Source organism: Biomphalaria glabrata, chromosome 6 (assembly GCF_947242115.1).
Source record: "Biomphalaria glabrata chromosome 6, xgBioGlab47.1, whole genome shotgun sequence".
Taxonomy (NCBI): domain Eukaryota; kingdom Metazoa; phylum Mollusca; class Gastropoda; family Planorbidae; genus Biomphalaria; species Biomphalaria glabrata.
This window is the reverse complement of record NC_074716.1, coordinates 8,606,417-8,621,598: the sequence shown is the minus strand read 5'-3', so window position 1 is coordinate 8,621,598 and position 15,182 is coordinate 8,606,417. Positions and strand designations below refer to the sequence as shown.

Genomic DNA, 15,182 nt, shown 5'->3' with positions numbered 1-15,182 from the left:
GGGGTTTCCCGATTTTTTTTTTCGCAAAATAAATGGCAATTACCGATCTCGTAAACTAGATCTAGTAAAGATATTGAAAATTCGACACCATAATATTTTAGACCATTCAAAGTTCTGATACAACGGCTTTTTTTTTCTATTATGAAAGAGAAAAAAATATTTTTTTTAAATGAACTATGCAAGCAGTTGTTTTTTTTTCATAGAAATACACCATTTTTACAACTGCCTGGTCGTGCGGTTTGCTCGCTGGACTGTCGTTCGGATTTATCGACGGTCGAGGGTTCAAACCCTGCCCGCTCCCATCCCTTGTCGTCCTGCGGGAGGTTTGGACTAGGAAGTAAACTATCTTCAACCCTGAAGGAACATCCGAAAACATGTAAAACAAAACAATAGTGACAAACACGGGATGATAATTAGTAATGGAGAATATAGCTCACCATATTTTCATCACATTTATGCAAACGGTTTTAGTTTTTTTGTCAATTTTATTTTACAAATGAATTACAAATTCCTTTATAAAACAACTATATTTACAAAAAAATGTTTACTTTTTTTTTAAAGAGAAAAAAAATATTTAATGTGCATATAAGTGGAACATAATTAAAAACAACAATTAATAAGTAGGTTTTCATATTATCGCGTCAACTGCAGCATGACGCAATGTACATAAAACTCTTAAATACTTTTTTTCTTGAAGCTTTGAATAAGAGATTGACCTTTTACAAAACAATTAAATCAATTAGATAATTATTATATGGCATCAGTTAGGCCAGGTTCGCATCTAACTTCACCTTCACTTTCACCTATCCCTTGGTCTGCTGATTCTGATATTCTTTCTGAAAATATTGAAACCTGCCTTTTTACCTGCCTGGGTGGATCACTTCGAGGGCCGATTTTGAGTTTGCGTTTCCACACAAACAGTCTTAGTAACCTTGGGGGTTTTTTTGTTGTTGTTTTTTTTCATCTTTTTTCTCTAGCGATTGCTTCCGACCGAGTATTGCGTTGAGGCAGGGTAGCCTACCTGGGCTTGTTAAAAACCAAGATTTTAAATTAACACTGTTAATGCTAGAGTTAAGACGAATTGATTTTTTTTAATAATTTTCTTTTATTGAAGAATGTAATTCATTATAAATACATTTCTAAGGCAAAGTTACATCGTTTCTTATTTAAATATATAATAAGTAACCTAAGAACCTGTATTATATAAGATAAGATAAGAATTAAAATGCATGTATTATTATTTTACATCTGTATCATCCATGAGTTATTGCTTTTAAATGGAAAAAAAAATATACATGTAATATTTTACATACAATGCATTCATAAAGAACAATCTCTGGTACAAGCATCTAGTATCTACATAAATCGCTAATACTGGCGCTAATACTGATACTATTAAATGGAAAACAATGGATGTAAAAAGGATGTCATTAATGTAGACTATATCTCGAATTTTTACAATTTAAACAGAAGAAATTCAAAAATAAAAACATAATGGGGAAAAAATCACTTTGCAAGTAAACCCAAAGTAATGGTAAACAAATTTTACAAAGCTTACATCAACTCACTCTGTCTGTCTGTCAGCCTGCCTGTCTGGTAAAAACTTTGTACACGTTATTTCACTCGTGCCCATTCTCTGGTCAATTTGAAAATTTGCACGATTATTCATTGGCATAGACAAGATAAGAATAAAAAAAAAAATTATCAATTAATTGTTGGTAATTAGTTATTTTGTTTGATACTAACAATGGAAATTAATAATAATAATAATAATAATAATTTTATTTATAAAGCGCTGTTAACAAACAAAATGTAGGCTCAAGGCGCTGTAACAACATTACAAACATAAACACAATTGCTAGAATAACAGTTAATCTAAAAAAGTTTTAAACAAGTAGGTCTTAATTAATCCTTCAGTATTCACAGACAAGGCTAAATATTTAGGGTTTTCTACCCGTAGGTAATTGAACACGTTATTTCTCTCAAAACTATTCTTCGATCAAGTTGAAACTTGTACCAATAAAAAAAATTAATTAAAAAAATTGACCAATTCGTTAATCAATTAGTACTAATTAATTATTTTGTTTGATATAAGGGGAAAAAAGTTTACATTATTGAGATATAGGCCTACAGTTGTAAGTGTGAAGTTCTTCTCCTTAAATAAGCTTAGTTTTTTAAAAAGGATTTTTTTTTATTTTGCTTGTTACAAAAAGTTGACGAATTAACTTCAAAATGTCAAAAATAATTAGCCCATTAATTTTTTATTTGTCTTACAGCAAAGTAAAAAACAGGATTTTACACAGTACACAACCTAATTGATGTCTGTTTAATTAATATTTTTTTATTCCTAATGTTAAATGCATAAACTTGTTATTAAAATTGTGCAAAATAGATTATAGAGTATTTTTACGTTGTTCGCCAGTGTACGGAGTGGAAGATAAACCTAATAATACTCAACATGAAATGTTATGTCTGTGACAAATGTCTATATGCCACTACTCAAGGGTGATAAAGAGTTCGACCGCTTGAGACTTACAAACCTGTGTCTAGTTACTTGCGGTCAAGATTCAAACATATGCTGGTTAAGGTACTTTACGATGGAACCCATAATAAGCTTTGTAACAAGCTAACACACTCATGAAATAAATGACCAGCTTGTGAATGACTTTAAACGTTCAGAAAATACAAAACTGACCGTCAAGGGATGGAAGACTTGTCACAACATACCCCCCCCCACCCCCACTCTGTACACTGCCAGTTTCTCATAGATGAAAACGAGGCTTAATATTGTTTGGGCGTATCCATTTCACCCATCCTGTAACAATCAGAAATCTGGCTTGTCACAATGTCAACATGCCACGCTAGCATTCTGGATCCAAACATTCTAACCATTATAATAAATATTTCAATAATTTTTTAAAATACTTTTTCCCACTGGATATTCGTCAGGCCCTACGGTAACGTTTTCCAGATTTAAGTCACTCTCAATATTTTTCTTTCAATACTTCAAAATTCCAATTAAATTGACGATCTCTTTTTTAATCACTAGAGCGTGCATGAGATTTTGTGTAAATGTTTGTTTTCCATGTTTCTGATGTTACTTCAGATTTGAAGATAATTTACTTCCTAGTCCGAACCTCCCGCAGGACGTCTCGGGACTGGAGCGGGCAGGGTTTGAACCAGGGACCATCGATAAGTCCGAACGACAGTCCAGCGCGCCAACCGCACGACCAGGCAGCCATCCATGTGCGTGGAGATGTCCTGCTAATATCTCGAATGTCCAAGGGTATTCTGCTCATTTATTGTCATGCAAAATCTTGCACTTTGTTTAATAATCACACTGTTCTTGACAGTACGGACCACTCATGAGAAACGCGGATTGCTGTAACTGTTTTATCTTGGCTGCATACACGTCTTTCTCGTGTAATGAAGAACTGCTGTCCAACCATTCTAAGGTGCTGTGGCAAGTATTTAACAGGGACTCGGCCTTCTCTTTAATGGAGTGTACGTAATTTTCCAGTTGAATTTTGGCCGACAATTTTTCTTGATATTGTCTGTTTTCTTCCTTTGATTGCTCAGCATGTTTCAGTCTTTGTTCTAAATCCTGTTGCTGTAGTTCATCTTTGCATGGATCATCTTCTCTGGGCATTGGATTGGAGTCTTCTTTCTTTTCTCTATCTTTGCGTGGATCATCTTCTCTGGGCATTGGATTGGAGTCTTCTTTCTTTTCTCTATCTTTGCATGGATCATCTTCTCTGGGCATTGGTTTGGAGTCTTCTTTCTTTTCTCTGTCTTTGCATGGATCATCTTCTCTGGGCATTGGTTTGGAGTCTTCTTTCTTTTTTCTGTCTTTGCATGGAACATCTTCTCTGGGCATTGGTTTGGGCACTTCTTTCTCTTCTCTGTCTTTGCATGGATCATCTTCTCTGGGCATTGGTTTTCGCTTTTGTTTCTTTGCTTTGTCTTTGTATGGCCTAGCATCTCTCAGCATTTCTTCTATATCCTGTATCTTTGGTCTTTCTTTGTTGCTATCAATGTGAATGGTAAACATCTTGCCAGAGCCCTGGTCCTGAAACTCCACTTTTAGACTGCAATTAGCATCAATGTCAAAGATAACTTGTATTTGCGGCACACCCTTCTTGGCTGGAGGAATTTTCGTGATGTAAAAAGAACCTATAAATGTGTTATCTTTCACATGGGAGCATTCCCCTTCGTAGAGTTTTACAGTCATAGAAGGGAGGTTATCCGAAAACGTTGTGAAAACTCGAGATATTCTGGTCGGAATAGGCTCCCCTCTTTTTAAAAAAAAGTCCATCTCTCCACATTTGGACATCACACCGAGAGAGAAGGGCGCTACATCCATGAGGAGTACGTCTTTAACAATGGCGTTTTTGTCTTTGTTGAGAACAGCGCCCTGTAAAGCAGCGCCGCAAGCAACAGCTTCTTCAGGATTGATAGATTTGTTGAGCGTTTTGCCAGAAAAGATGACACTAATCATCTCTTGAATGAAAGGAATACGACTTGACCCACCGACTAGAACAACTTCCTGTATTTCATCTATTTCTAGATTAGCGTCATGCAGAGTTCTTTCAAAAAGGAATCGAGTATGGGTGAACAAATCGTAACAAAGACCGTCAAATTGTGTTCTGGTGATCTGACTAGAAAAATCGATTCCATCTAATAAAGCATCGATTTCTATTCGAGCTGTTTCGTAGGCGGAAAGATTTTTCTTGACCTGTTCGCAAGCTGCTCTTAGGCGATTTAATGCCCTTTTATTCTCTGTGATACTTTTGTTGAATTTTTCTTGAAATTCTTTGGCGAAGTGGCTGATTAGTCTGTTGTCAAAGTCTTCCCCACCTAAGTGTGCATCACCAGCTGTCGCTAACACTTCAAAAGTAGAACTGCTAGAAATTGAGACAATACTAACATTCGCGGTACCACCCCCTAGATCAAAGATAAGCACATTTTGCAACGTTTTCGATTTATGGCGAAGTCCGTAAGTCAAGGCAGCAGCTGTGGGACCGTTGATAAGTTTAAGGACATTCAGACCAATGATATGCCCAGCTTCTTTCACGGCTTGTCGTTGGCAGTAGTTGAAATTGGCTGGAACTGAAATGACAGCTTGAGTCACTCTATGGCCAATATAATGCTCAGCTGTCTTTTTCAAATTCTTGAGAACCATTGCAACGATTGTTTCCGGAGACAATAAATGTAGTTCACCTCTGTAGTTGACAGCAAGTTTAAGACGACCCTCGTTTTCAATGACCGTGTAAGGCAGGTGATACTTTTGAGTATAATACTTATCGATCTTGTTACCAATAAGTCTCATGATGTCAAATACTGTGTTAGATGGATTCCTTGTGGCCTGGCTTTTAGCTGAGTCTCCAACAAGACATCCTGTATCAGTGAAAGTCACATAATTTGGCGTATTGATATTTCCCTGATCATTGGGAATCAACTCGACCTCATCCCCTCGAAGGACCCCTACGCAGCAGTAAGTAGTTCCTAAATCTATTCCTAAGGTTGACACCTTCTCTGCTGCTGACATCTGCAATAATGAAAAAAAAATAAAAAAAAATAAAAAAAAATATATATATATATATATATATATATATATATATATATATATATATACTTAACAGCTTATTCTCTTTAGATTATTACAGGTTTACATCTACTTATAAGTTGAAAGGACCTCGCCTTTTAGAACGGAAAGTTGTTTATACATTTAACAAATACAAACACACAACCCAATAGAATACTCAGAAAGACACGAAGAAAACAACACATTTCTTATTCTCTATGCTAAGACAAATTCACGTAAGAGTCCCTTTTTCCCTAGTGCTACAGTGCTGTAGTGCTCCCTTCACTCTTATATGCATCAGAGCCCGGGACCCTATATTCCCGCCACATCAAAAAGATAAACTTCCACCTACGCTGTCTAAGGAAAATTCACAAGGTGCATTGGTCTGATCGAATACCAGATACTGAAATCCAACAGTTGTCTACTATAAACAGTATCCATGCTACAGTAAAAAGGTTCCACTTTCGATGGGTGGGGTATGTAATTCGCATGCCATACAATCGCCTTCCCAAACGACTTTTGTACGGGTAGCTGTGTGTAGGAAAGCGCTCCCATGGAGGTCAATATAAGCGCTATAAAGACACCCTTTAAAGCTCCTTAAAGGAGTGTGATATTGAAATTCACGACTTTTTTAAAGCGAGGAGTCCATAGGATATGAGAAATGTGCTCATCTTCGATCGCGCAGGAGGAGCTCTATAAGGGAATGGAACGAGTTGCCTGAATCCCCAAGGAAAACCAATGACATAGCACAACTACACTTGCCCATGGATTCGCGGAACTATTTTTTTGTTAAGAAAGAACATATGTAATTTATAAGATGCTTAAAAGTTTATTTTAACAACGAAAATCAACATTATTCAGTTTACTGATTTACTGATAGAGGGTTTACAAGGCAAAATGATACAGAAAACGTACAGCCGGTAGGAATAAGAATCTTATTTAATTTATTTTGATAATAGAACGGCTTAATAACAATGAATGAAATGGTATCACCAAGGGAAAATACTCAAAACTGTTACTAATAGAAGGAGGAATTATCCCCCTTTCGTTCTTAGATATGAAAAACAAAGAATACGATTTACTATGTATACATGTGACTATTACAATTTCAGAAAGTTCATTAACATTATTTAAAAACAAATTTCTAACTGTAGTGAGTTTTAGAGTGAAAATGTAATTTAAAACTACACAACTACGGATATTATGTTTCATATATGAATTAGTCATTCTATGAAGTAGTCTTTCCAACATTACATATTAATATTAATTAATTAATTAATTAATATGCCTTAAGTATCATTGTAAAAGGTTTCGCAAAGAGCAGTTTCTAGTGTATTTCTTGATCTTTCACGTGTGGCTCAAATATTGAATCCGCGAAACTGTTTTCATTAACAGGAGAAGGGTCGAAGGTGAGTAACTGGATCTGATCTAAATGGACGAGAGATGATCCCTATGCTGAAATGTCTAAAAGAATAAGAGGTGATCCCTAAGCTGAAATGTCTAAAGGAATGAGAAATGATCCCTAAGCTGAAATGTCTAAAGGAATGAGAAATGATCCCTAAGCTGAAATGTCTAAAGGAATGAGAAATGATCCCTAAGCTGAAATGTCTAAAGGAATGAGAAATGATCCCTATGCTGAAATGTCTAAAGGAATGAGAAATGATCCCTAAGCTGAAATGTCTAAAAGAATAAGAGGTGATCCCTAAGCTGAAATGTCTAAAGGAATGAGAAATGATCCCTAAGCTGAAATGTCTAAAGGAATGAGAAATGATCCCTAAGCTGAAATGTCTAAAGGAATGAGAAATGATCCCTAAGCTGAAATGTCTAAAGGAATGAGAAATGATCCCTATGCTGAAATGTCTAAAGGAATGAGAAATGATCCCTAAGCTGAAATGTCTAAAGGAATGAGAAATGATCCCTAAGCTGAAATGTCTAAAGGAATGAGAAATGATCCCTTAGCTGAAATGTCTAAAGGAATGAGAAATGATCCCTAAGCTGAAATGTGTAAAAGATAGAGATGATCCCTAAGCTGAAATGTCTAAAGGAATGAGAAATGATCCCTAAGCTTAAATGTGTAAAAGATAGAGGTGATCCCTAAGCTGAAATGTCTAAAGGAATGAGAAATGATCCCTAAACTGAAATGCCTAAAATAATGAGAAATGATCCCTAAGCTGAAATATCTAAAAGATGAAAAATGATCCCTAAGCTGAAATGTCTAAAAGATGAGAAATGATCCCTAAGCTGAAATATCTAAAAGGATGAGAGATGAACTAAATAAACAAGAGATGATCCTAAAGTTAAATTCCTAAATAAACAAGAGAAGACTGAAACTGAAACTAACAATAAGTTGGTCTATTAAACAACAAACCTTTCTGAAAAAGTTGGATCAGTTAGAGATTAGAGATATCAATTATTCTTCATGGCTTTTTCGACAAGGACGATAACTCTCTTGTTCTGTACCATATCGAGAATTGATTCCCTTGTTATCTCGACATTCTTTGTTATCCGAATTCCTAAATCTAAAAGTCTCAACATAATAAATAAAAAGAATCTCAGCTACATACCGACGTTACAAAACACTCCCTAGGGACAGTGCGATGTTGTTGGAAATATTTTGTAAATCATTGTGTTTCAAATCAATGCAACGCATAATCGATTTTTAGAGGCGTTATCAGTCCCGGCCCAGCTAGATATTTTGCACAAGATTTAGGTGTTTTTTTTTATTATTAACAATGTTGGCTGCATCACTTGAAGACACAAATTATTGCCCGAGTTCTTGTGTTGCTATAGATCTCTCGTGTCACGTTCTATATGGGAGGCCTCTGGGTAATTTCATCCCACTGTTGCACGCGGGAGAATGATGGGGAAAAACTTACTGTTTAAACTGTTAGCAATCGGTTTGTAGTACTTCAGTCATCGACGTAGCTGCAACAAAGAAATGTTGAAACTGTCCAAAGCAGCTAGACAAAAGACGAGGCCACATCTGAGGTAACAGGCCAGGCAACATATGGAGCGACATCTGGAGAAAATAAATTTAAAAACAACAACACTATAGTCAATGTAGATATTAGGAAAATGTCTAACGTATAAATGTAGATATTTTGTTCTTTGTTTGTATTGTATCTTTCTTGGTATTTTTAGCGGCCCCCGAAAGGGGAAAAGACGCTATTAGTTTTGTGCGAAATGTCTGTCCGTCTGTCCGTCCGTCCCGTTTAGATCTCGTAAACTAGAAAAGATATTGAAAATCCGACATCACAATATTTTAGACCATTCAAAGTTCTGATGCAACGGCTACTTTTTTTTTCTGAAAGTGAAAAATCTAATTTTTAAAATCAGTTATGCAAGCAGTTTTTTAAAGAGAAAAAGCTAATTAGTATGCATTATAAGTTAGACCTAATTTAAAACGAATAGTAATCTTGAAAACTTCATTTTCCTAAATTTTTTTTATATTGCGAACATAATCATTTTTTTTTTTTTTTTTTTTTGAGGATTCGAATAAGAGATTATACCTTTTCAAAACAGTAAGATCAATTATAAGACATCAGTTAGGCCAGGGGAGGCGCGGTGGCTGAGCGGTAAAGCGCTTGGCTTCCGAACCAGGGGTCGCGGGTTCGAATCCTGTTGAAGACAAAAACAGATGAACTTTACATCATCTGCCCTATAGACCACAAGGTCTGAAAGGGGAACTAGTTAGGCCAGGTTCACATCTAACTTTATATTCACTTTCACCTATCCTTTGATCTGCGGGACCATTGGGGCACTACACAAGATCTGTTAACATTCTTTCTCCATTCTTATCTCTCATTTGTCTTGGATATAATTTCATTCGGGTGTTCTTTCTGAAAATATTGAAGACTGCCTGGGTGGATCACTTCGGGGGCCGATTTTGAGTTTGTGTTTCCACACAAACTGTCTTTCGTAACCTTGTTTTTTTGGGTTTTTTTGTGGTCCATTGTGTTTTATTTAGTGGGTCTAATGTTTTCTTCACATTCAGAGACCGCATCACAAGCCAAGAGATTAGAGACAGGGTTACTGCAGTGATTGGGCCCCATGATGACCTGCTATCACAAAAAACAAAAAACGCAAGCTAAAAATCCATGGCCATATTACAAAATCTTCGGGGCTCGCAAAGAGCTTCCTTCAGGGAACAGTACCAGAAAAAAAGAAGAAGAGGCAGACAGAGAAAGCGATGGGAGGACAACATAAAAGAATGCCATTGAAAGTTCTAAGGCAAAAGACAGAGAGGAATGGAGAAAAACGGTCGACGAGTCTTGCATGGTGCCCCAACGGTCCGATAGACTACGGGATAGGTCAAGGTAAAAAAAAATGTTTTCTTATTTTTTCGCGTGTTAATGTAGTTCTTATTTAAGTCTCGGACGTTTCTTCAGAAAAAAAAAAAAGATTACTACGTCCTAGCTCCTAACTTTCAGCAGGAAAGGGGGGGGGGTGTAGAAGCGGGCAAGGTTCGTACTCGTTCTCATCTAGACGGCAGTCCGAAGCGATTACCACATAACCATGCAGCTATTTTAAAGTCGTATGTAAAGATGTTGCTTTTAAAAAGATGATGACACTTATCTTTTCTTGAATAGCTGCCAGATTTTTTTTAATGTTGCAAGTTTTCTCTCTCACTCTCTCTAATTTGGTAATTAAACTTTTGTTAAATAATTGGTTTGCCTGGTTGACTCGAGCAGCCCGTTTCATGCACGCATAGCACTTTACAAAACAAAATAATAATAATGACATAAAATTAAATATCACATATTCAATTAAACATACACATTAATGTATAGCAATAAAGAGACCATATTTTTTTCTTAAGATCTTGTTTTCAAAATAAATTTAAAAAAAAAAAAAAAAAAAAACTATGTCGTCAATGTAGATATAAGAAAAATGTCTTTTGATTAAATGTAGATTTTTTTTTTCTTTATTACTTATTTGTTTGTATTGTGTATTTCTGGGTATTTTTTTTTTGTCAATTATGTTTTAGTTAGTGGGTCAAACATATGTTTTACATTGTATACATATTGACAGAGATAGGCCTATTGTAGGCCTATATTAATTTTTTTGTGAAGTGAAGTTTTAGAATTTAATTTTAACATCTCAGTAAATAAAAAAATCTGTTGGACAAAATAACAGCCGACCGTAGGGATGTCACCTTCATCTGGGTCCCCTCCCATGTTGGCATTGAGGGAAACGAAGCCGCAGACAGAGAAGCAAAGACAGCCCTAAGTCACGCGGTGTCAGGAACCCAGGTTCCCTGCTCGGACCTGAGACAAAGTATAGCCTCTGCCACCTATCGAGAGTGGCAGAACCGATGGGAGGCTGAGACTCACAATAAACTCAGGCAGATTGTGGAGGATGTCAGGTGGCGGCCCACATCTAAGGGTCTGACAAGGCGTGGTAGCGCGACCATGTCCAGACTTAGGATTGGCCACACCTACATCACGCACTCTTTTGTGCTGAAGAGAGAGGAGCCCCCACTTTGTGAGTACTGTGACTCTCACCGCACCGTGGAACATATCCTCGTTGATTGCCCCAGATACCAGGATGTCAGGGAGAAATATTTTAGAGCCACTAACTTAAAAACACTATTTGATAATGTCGACCCTGTGAAGGTACTGGGCTTTATCCGGGAAGTGGGGTTATCTACGAAGATCTGATTTATGAATTTGTGAACATGTACTATTTACATTAGATTTTTACCAAATAATTAAATTTTTACCACCTTTACTATTTTAACTGTGAATAGACCTTGATTTTAATGATATGACTGTATAGAAATTGGCCCTTGTTGTTTAGAGAGAAAGACAGTAGTCCTTAAGGGACTTCAGGCACGACATGGCCTAAATTGTGCCGATGTGCCTAAAATCAAAATCAAATCAAATCAAATAAAAAATAATTACTTAGTGAATATCTACCTCAAACTGCAAAAGCATTAAATCTAGTTTTGCTTTAAAACGTATGGCCTATAAAAAAAAAAGTAATTACAAAAGGCTACAATGAATTTAAAAGAGCTCAAACGTGTAAAAGTAACCAAATTTAAAATTTATAAATCCAGAGACTAATCAATATATGGATGCATTACAATTTGAGATTTGCAAAGAACACAATCATGAAAAATGTGAATTATGTGAAACTTCTTTAACCAGCTAAAGCTTAATGCTCATTTTACTAATTGGTCAAAAATATCTAGCCTGTATATCGTATAAATAGGGACCATTCATTATTACTCTACAACGTTTATTTCAAAATAACATTTTAAATAAACTTAGCATGAAATGCTAGGATCACATGATAAATACACTGATAATTAATAGTTCTTGTATTGCGTAAAAAAGAGCTAAGTACCCCTTTCAGACTATGCGATCGGTACGATCTTTGACCGACGGTTAACGAGGGTGTCATGTGGCCAGTACAAAGTTTGTTAGGTACTCATCAGGCTGAAGGGTGTCCTAAAAATCCTGAAATTCAAAATCGCACTTAGATTCAAACCCGATACCCACCGTTTCGAAAGCCAAGCCTTTTATTCATTATCCACCACGACCCACTACATGTAGTAGTGATTTTCAATCGTAAACTTTCAGAATTTTCTTGTATCTAATATAAAACCATCGCTGTGATTTCTTCAGCAGCCAATAGTAGGCCACCATTATAAATGTACTATTAAATTTAGTCTGCCCTCCATCTTTAACAACTCTACATGGCTTCTGTCTCTTCCAGTCACCTGTCATAGTGGACACAACTGATCTATCTCCTAAGATTCAATATTGTTATTTTGTCTCTTCCAGTCACCTGTCGTCGTGGACACAACTGATCTATCTCCTAAGATTCAATATTGTTATTTTGTCTCTTCCAGTCACCTGTCGTCGTGGACACAACTGATCTATCTCCTCAGATTCAATATTGTTATTTGGATTTCGTCCATCTTGGTCTCTATCATTAGCATCCATCATGCTTGTCGTTTCTTTGAGGTACATATGAGCTTGTTGTCCTGACGTCTCAAAACACATTTCCGGTTCACTGCTACGCTGCAACTCCTGGTCCACAGTCGAATCTGATGACGTCTTTGCTCTAAATGGTGGCCGTCTGTTACATAACAATGTATAACTTTAGAATAATCAAATTTTATTGAGATAATTTTAGTTCTTTGTGAAATATGTAAAACCTTTTTTTATTATTTTAATCGGAAAATCCTACCCGAAAAAGTAGGCCTACTAATAAGATACAAAGACACAATAAGTACGTTTTCATTCCATATGCTATGAAGAATACATGACAGTTATCTCTTTTCCAATGCCTTTATGGCATGTTACAGGCTGCATGAGTTCGTTATGAAAACCAAGAACTTGGTTTAATTACAAAGTTTATATCAAGTCTGTCTGTCTTTCTGTCTGAAAAAAAAAATAACAGTGTATACGTTATTTCCCCCACACCCTTTCTCGGAACAATTTGAAACTTTGCACAAATATTTATTGACATAAACAAGACATGAATCTATTTAAAATATCAAACAAGTATTCAATTAACTACTGGTAATTAATTATGTTTATACCGACAAACGCAATTACCTATATATTACATTTTAGCCACAGGTATGGCTATATATGTAAGTTTTGGTGTCCTTAAATAATTATTCACATTATTTCTCCAACCATTCATTCTTTTGGAAAGCCAGCACGGAAACCTTCTCTCAGACAACCCCCCCCCCACCCTCCTTCCAACCCACCCCCAACTGGTCCACACAAGTGATTGAACCACAGCGAATTGAGCATGCTAAAAGCATGAATTGGAATAAACAAACAAAAAATGGTAAAAATATTTCCAATCGCATAAATGTATTATTGTTATTCTAGACCGATTTACAAATTAATTACATGATTAAATCAAAATAACTGATACGATTACACTTAATATAAGCTTTGTTTAAAAACAAAATTATTACAATCTAATTTTTTTACTTTATATGTCTGTCTGGCGCACTCTACGGACCGTAGTCACGATTGGTACCGTTTGTGTACCAAATGTCATTCCCAGCAGTCTCCCAGAAGGTTTGGGTAGAATTTACTTTAGTTTGAAATGTTGGACTATGATTGCTCAGATTGATTGCTCTACGGTAGACATTTATGTCTTAAGTGCATTGCGTATTTAACAATCCACTTGATCTCTTCAGTAGCCTACTGTTAGAGAAAGTTTTCTGTCAATGCAGAACATTATCATAAAAAATCCTACAGTAATTAAACATTATCATCAATATCTATTTCTTTTCCTGATATATATTATATAGACAGGGGCGGACTGAGTGTCAAAATCGGCCCGGGCATTTCCATACACTCGGGCCCATAAATTACCTATCATATGATGGGCATTTAATATAAGCCTGCCTGTCCTCAAGATCATTATGTTAAGTTTGAGTGTCGATAACTGTTAGCTCCGAATTTGAAAAAGAGCCTTATGTTGCTTTTTAATAGCCCAGGGTGAAGCCCACTACTAGTAGCGCTGTCTACGGATGTAGGCTATTACGTTATTTCAGAAAATTTACTTGAACAAATTAGTACAAATTACGCTGTAGAAAGATTTCTTTTATATACGATACACAGATGTCCGCATTTTTAAGAGAATATTATAAAACCTTTAACAATTTAATACTTAGTGGCATCCATGCGGACCTTTCGGTGGCCCAACCGGCCCATTTGGGTACCGGCCCACCGGGCATTTGCCCAAAAGCCCATATAGCCAGTCCGCCCCTGTATATAGATCTAGTCTAGGTCTACTGTAGATCATCTAGATTCTAGATATAGATCTTTGTGTTTTGTTTTTCTTTTTATAGAGTAGGCTATGTAAATATAGTGTAATTCAACGCTAGATCATCTATTTCCTGTCAATCTATAGACCTAATCACGTTTGTGAAGTTTATTTTCAAGATTTCAAAACATTCGAGATATAATTGTATCTCTAATGTTTCCATTCCTCTAATCTAAGTATGTGATGTTTTATAGTGTTAATGAAATTCTGGTGTCATTTTCTTTTTCATTTTTTTTGTTTACATTTTCATCTTAGGCCAACACTTAATCGGGACTAGCTGATAATACACAGTCAAAACATTACCACAGTTCACACATTCATTTCTTTAAAAAAAAAAAAAAAAAGAAGTTAACTTACGTAATTATATAGGCTTAATTTAAACCTTTACACGTATTGAGGGAATCTAATTAGTTTCAGTCAGTCCTACGTATGATACCAAATAGTTCTAAGTAATCGGAAATTGCCCATGAGGTATAATAATTGGAAAAACCCCAAGGTTATAAATACAATGACGATGTCAAGGCTGGTTACCACGTATATATTTGTATGTATATACGTGGTAACCTACCTTGACATCGATTTAAAAAATATATCATAAATTCATATCGAAATTTGTAGCTAAAACGGAGGTATCATGCTGGTGAAAGAAATGTGCATCCGTGAGCTGCATTATAGTATTTGTTAACTTTGGCAGACCTCATAAAAATATTAATAATAATAAACTTCATCACATTTGCTTTTGATTTTATCCACTTTTGACCTAAAATATTTTGGGCCATATATGTAGTAGAGATCT

At 35.8% G+C, this 15,182-nt stretch overlaps 1 protein-coding gene across 6 annotated transcripts; it reads right to left on the bottom strand.

The window, feature by feature from the left end:
- Positions 1-648: 648 nt before the first annotated feature.
- LOC106078843 (heat shock 70 kDa protein-like) lies at positions 649-14,981 on the bottom strand. Of its 6 annotated transcripts, none has more exons than XM_056033954.1 (4): positions 14,744-14,981; positions 12,445-12,670; positions 8,461-8,603; positions 649-5,548 (listed from the first exon to the last, which is right to left on the bottom strand). In XM_056033954.1, exon 4 carries the CDS (start codon positions 5,546-5,548, stop codon positions 3,329-3,331), a length of 2,220 nt encoding a protein of 739 aa, XP_055889929.1. In that variant the 5' UTR covers positions 8,461-8,603; positions 12,445-12,670; positions 14,744-14,981; the 3' UTR covers positions 649-3,328. The 6 variants fall into 6 exon arrangements, with proteins under 6 accessions (XP_055889929.1, XP_055889932.1, XP_055889928.1 ...); XM_056033957.1 differs by lacking the exon at positions 12,445-12,670 and adding an exon at positions 9,094-9,202; XM_056033953.1 differs by lacking the exon at positions 12,445-12,670.
- Between the last annotated feature and the right edge of the window lie 201 nt (positions 14,982-15,182).